We start from the raw sequence: 3,017 nt of genomic DNA, 5'->3' as shown, positions 1-3,017 counted from the left end.
TGACTCAATTATTACTGTAACCTCATTTCCGAGTCCTCTGTTCCTGAATTTCTACAAGACTCCATCCTTCACTAATCCTTCAACATTTAACGTAGAACCTCCTCCCTGCGTCAGGCCTTCATTCTCGCTAATACTCTTCTTTTCAAACAACTTCACTCACAGTTATCTTTCTTAATCCTTTAATCATTCACATCAATCAACTCAATTTACCTTAATTTTCTTTCAACGACTCAATTTCTCCCTCGTCAGATCGCGCTTTCGTGGTTGCCAACGCGCAGCATGACTGTCCCATTATCTTCGTCAACGAGGGGTTCTGCAGAATGTCAGGCTTCTCTCGGGCCGACGTCATGCAGAGGACGTGCACGTGTGACTTCCTGTACGGCCCTTTGACATCCTCGCAGGCCATCCAGCAGGTGCAGAACGCCCTGGCCACCGCGCAGGAGGTGCTGGTGGAGGCGCTCTACTACAAGAAGGATGGTGAGTGTTCGTGTGTGTGTAGTCATGACAGCATAGGAACTTGAGGGAAGCTGCAATAAACCTTCAGGGATACACGTGGCACTCCCTGTATAAAACAAATATTTTTACCAATTATTCTCATTCATAAATAAGGATGAGTGTTCTTGTGTGTGTAGTCATAAGAAAATTTTTTTTTAATGTAGGAGGGACACTGGCCAAGGGCAACAAAAATCCAATGAAAAAAATGCCCACTGAGATGCCAGTCCCATAAAAGGGTCAAAGCAGTAGTCAAAAATTGATGAATAAGTGTCTTGAAACCTCTCTCTTGAAGGAATTCAAGTCATAGGAAGGTGGAAATATAGAAGCAGGCAGGGAGTTCCAGACTTTACCAGAGAAAGGGATGAATGATTGAGAATACTGGTTAACTCTTGCGTTAGAGAGGTGGACAGAATAGGGGTGAGAGAAAGAAGAAAGACTTGTGCAGCGAGGCCGTGGGAGGAGGGGAGGCATGCAGTTAGCAAGATCAGAAGAGCAGTTAGCATGAAAATAGCGGTAGAAGACAGCTAGAGATGCAACATGGCGGCGGTGAGAGAGAGGCTGAAGACAGTCATTTAGAGGAGAGGAGTTGATGAGACGAAAAGCTTTTGACTCCACCCTGTCTAGAAGAGCATAACATAAGGAAGCTGCAAGAAGCCATCAGGAACACACGTGGCACCCTCTGTATAAAAGATGCTTATTTCCATCTATCACTCTCATCCATAAATTTGTGTAATCTTCTAAAGTACCGTAGTAGTTCTGCTTGTACTCTCCCGCGTCTCGTATTTTAGCTTTGATTCTGAAGTTTATCATAAGAGTGAACAAGACTGCAGCTGTTCCGCTCTTTCGTTCTGTTCCTCTTGCAGTGACAGTGACAGTAGTAGTAGTAGTAGTAATAGTGGTGGTGGTGGTGGTGGTGGTGGTGGTGATGGTGGTGGTGGTAGTAGTTTTAATAGTATTACTGTAGTAGCAGTAGTAGCAATAGCGGTAGTTTTAGTTGTAGTACAGTAGTAATAGTAGTAGTAGTAGTAGTAGTAGTAGGAGGAGGAGGAGGACGAGGAGGAGCAGGAGGAGGAGTAGTAGTAATAGTAGTAGAAGTCGGAGGAGGAGGAGGAGGAGGAGGAGAAAGAGAAGAAGGAGAAACAAGAAGAGCAAGGAGGCAGATGAAAAAAGAAACTTAAGGAGGAGGAGGACGACGAAGACAAACAAAATGAAGAACATAAAAGAACATAAGTTTATTCATTCATCTATTTAATTTTAAGCTTAGCAATTTCTTTCGCGAGCAGAAGAGCGAGAACGTTTGTTGCATTGCGTGATTATGTCCCTTAGTATTCAGGGCGTGTCCTTCCTGCATCCTCCCTGCTTACCCTGCCTCGTATAATGGTGTTGTCTGGTGTTGTCTGGTGCCGGTGTTGTGTTCCACGGGCGTGTCTGTTTGCTTGCCTCCCGCGTCACGCAACACGCCGCGCCCCGGACACTGCAACACGCCACTGCAGGATGGAAAGGTAGGCTGAGGCGAGGCGTGTTGCATTTCAATACCCTTTGTCATCACGGGAATGGAAAGCCTTTGGTGGTGGTGGTGGTGGTGGTGGTGGTGGTGGTGGTGTCGCCTGTAGCCACGCCCTCAATTTCTAACCATCCCTTTTATCTGTATGTCATCCATTTATCCTTACATGCTTTCATCTTTCATTTACCTTCCTTATTTTACCTTATCTTTACCCTCCCTGTCTTTATTTGCTTTGATTTTTCATTTACCTTTCCTTACCTCACCTCATTCATCCTCCCTACCCTAACCTCTTCCATTTATTCTCCCTTATCTTTTCTCTCATCTTCCGCTTACCTCTCCTGACATTCCCCTTAACCCTCATTCTTCCCTTACTTGCCTCCAGTCTTACCTGTCCCTCCCTCTCACCTGGCCTTCCCTTAGCCTTCCACCTCTCTCTCTATCTTCCTTCCTTTTTTTCCTTCCCTTTATTTACCTTTACGTTTCCCTGTCCCTCCTCCTCCCCTTGTGTATCACGGTGCTTACCTATTTTCATGCGATCTTATCTTTCCATCATTTATTTCTCTCTCTCTCTCTCTCTCTCTCTCTCTCTCTCTCTCTCTCTCTCTCTCTCTCTCTCTCTCTCTCTCTCTCTCTCTCTCTCTCTCTGTCTATCTATCTATCTATCTATCTATCTATCTATCTATCTATCTATCTATCTCTTCTCCCTTCATCCCTTTCTTTTACCTATCCTGGTTCTCCCGTTACCTGCCCTCTCTCTCTCTCTCCTTTCCTCCCCTCACCCTCCCTGTACTGTTCTTCCTCTCCCCTTACGTGACCTCACCTTGCCTCCCCTCTCTGTAATCCGCCCCTAAGCCGTCCCTCATTCTCCTCTCTCCCCCTCTCTTCCCTCCCCTCTCTTCCCTCCCCTCCCTCCATACTTTTATCTCTTAATGCAGTGCGTGTGAAGAAATGGCAGATTATTTTCCACGTGTATATTATTCCTGAGATTTATCGTCTATTTTCCTTCTCCTTCTTTTCG

The 3,017-nt window shown here is 45.6% G+C and overlaps 1 protein-coding gene across 1 annotated transcript in view; it reads left to right on the top strand.

Annotated features, from left to right (window-relative positions):
* The first annotated feature begins 216 nt into the window (after positions 1-216).
* The window catches only part of LOC135090681 (uncharacterized), a 135,407-nt gene continuing 132,606 nt past the window's right edge, over positions 217-3,017 (top strand). The window contains exon 1 of the mRNA XM_063987680.1: positions 217-477. Coding sequence (XP_063843750.1) covers positions 321-477 — 157 coding nt within the window. The 5' untranslated portion in view covers positions 217-320. The remainder of the gene's footprint in view (positions 478-3,017) is intronic.

This window comes from Scylla paramamosain, chromosome 35 (genome assembly GCF_035594125.1).
Source record: "Scylla paramamosain isolate STU-SP2022 chromosome 35, ASM3559412v1, whole genome shotgun sequence".
NCBI classification, from domain to species: Eukaryota; Metazoa; Arthropoda; class Malacostraca; order Decapoda; family Portunidae; genus Scylla; species Scylla paramamosain.
This window is presented reverse-complemented; position numbering and strand designations above follow the sequence as displayed.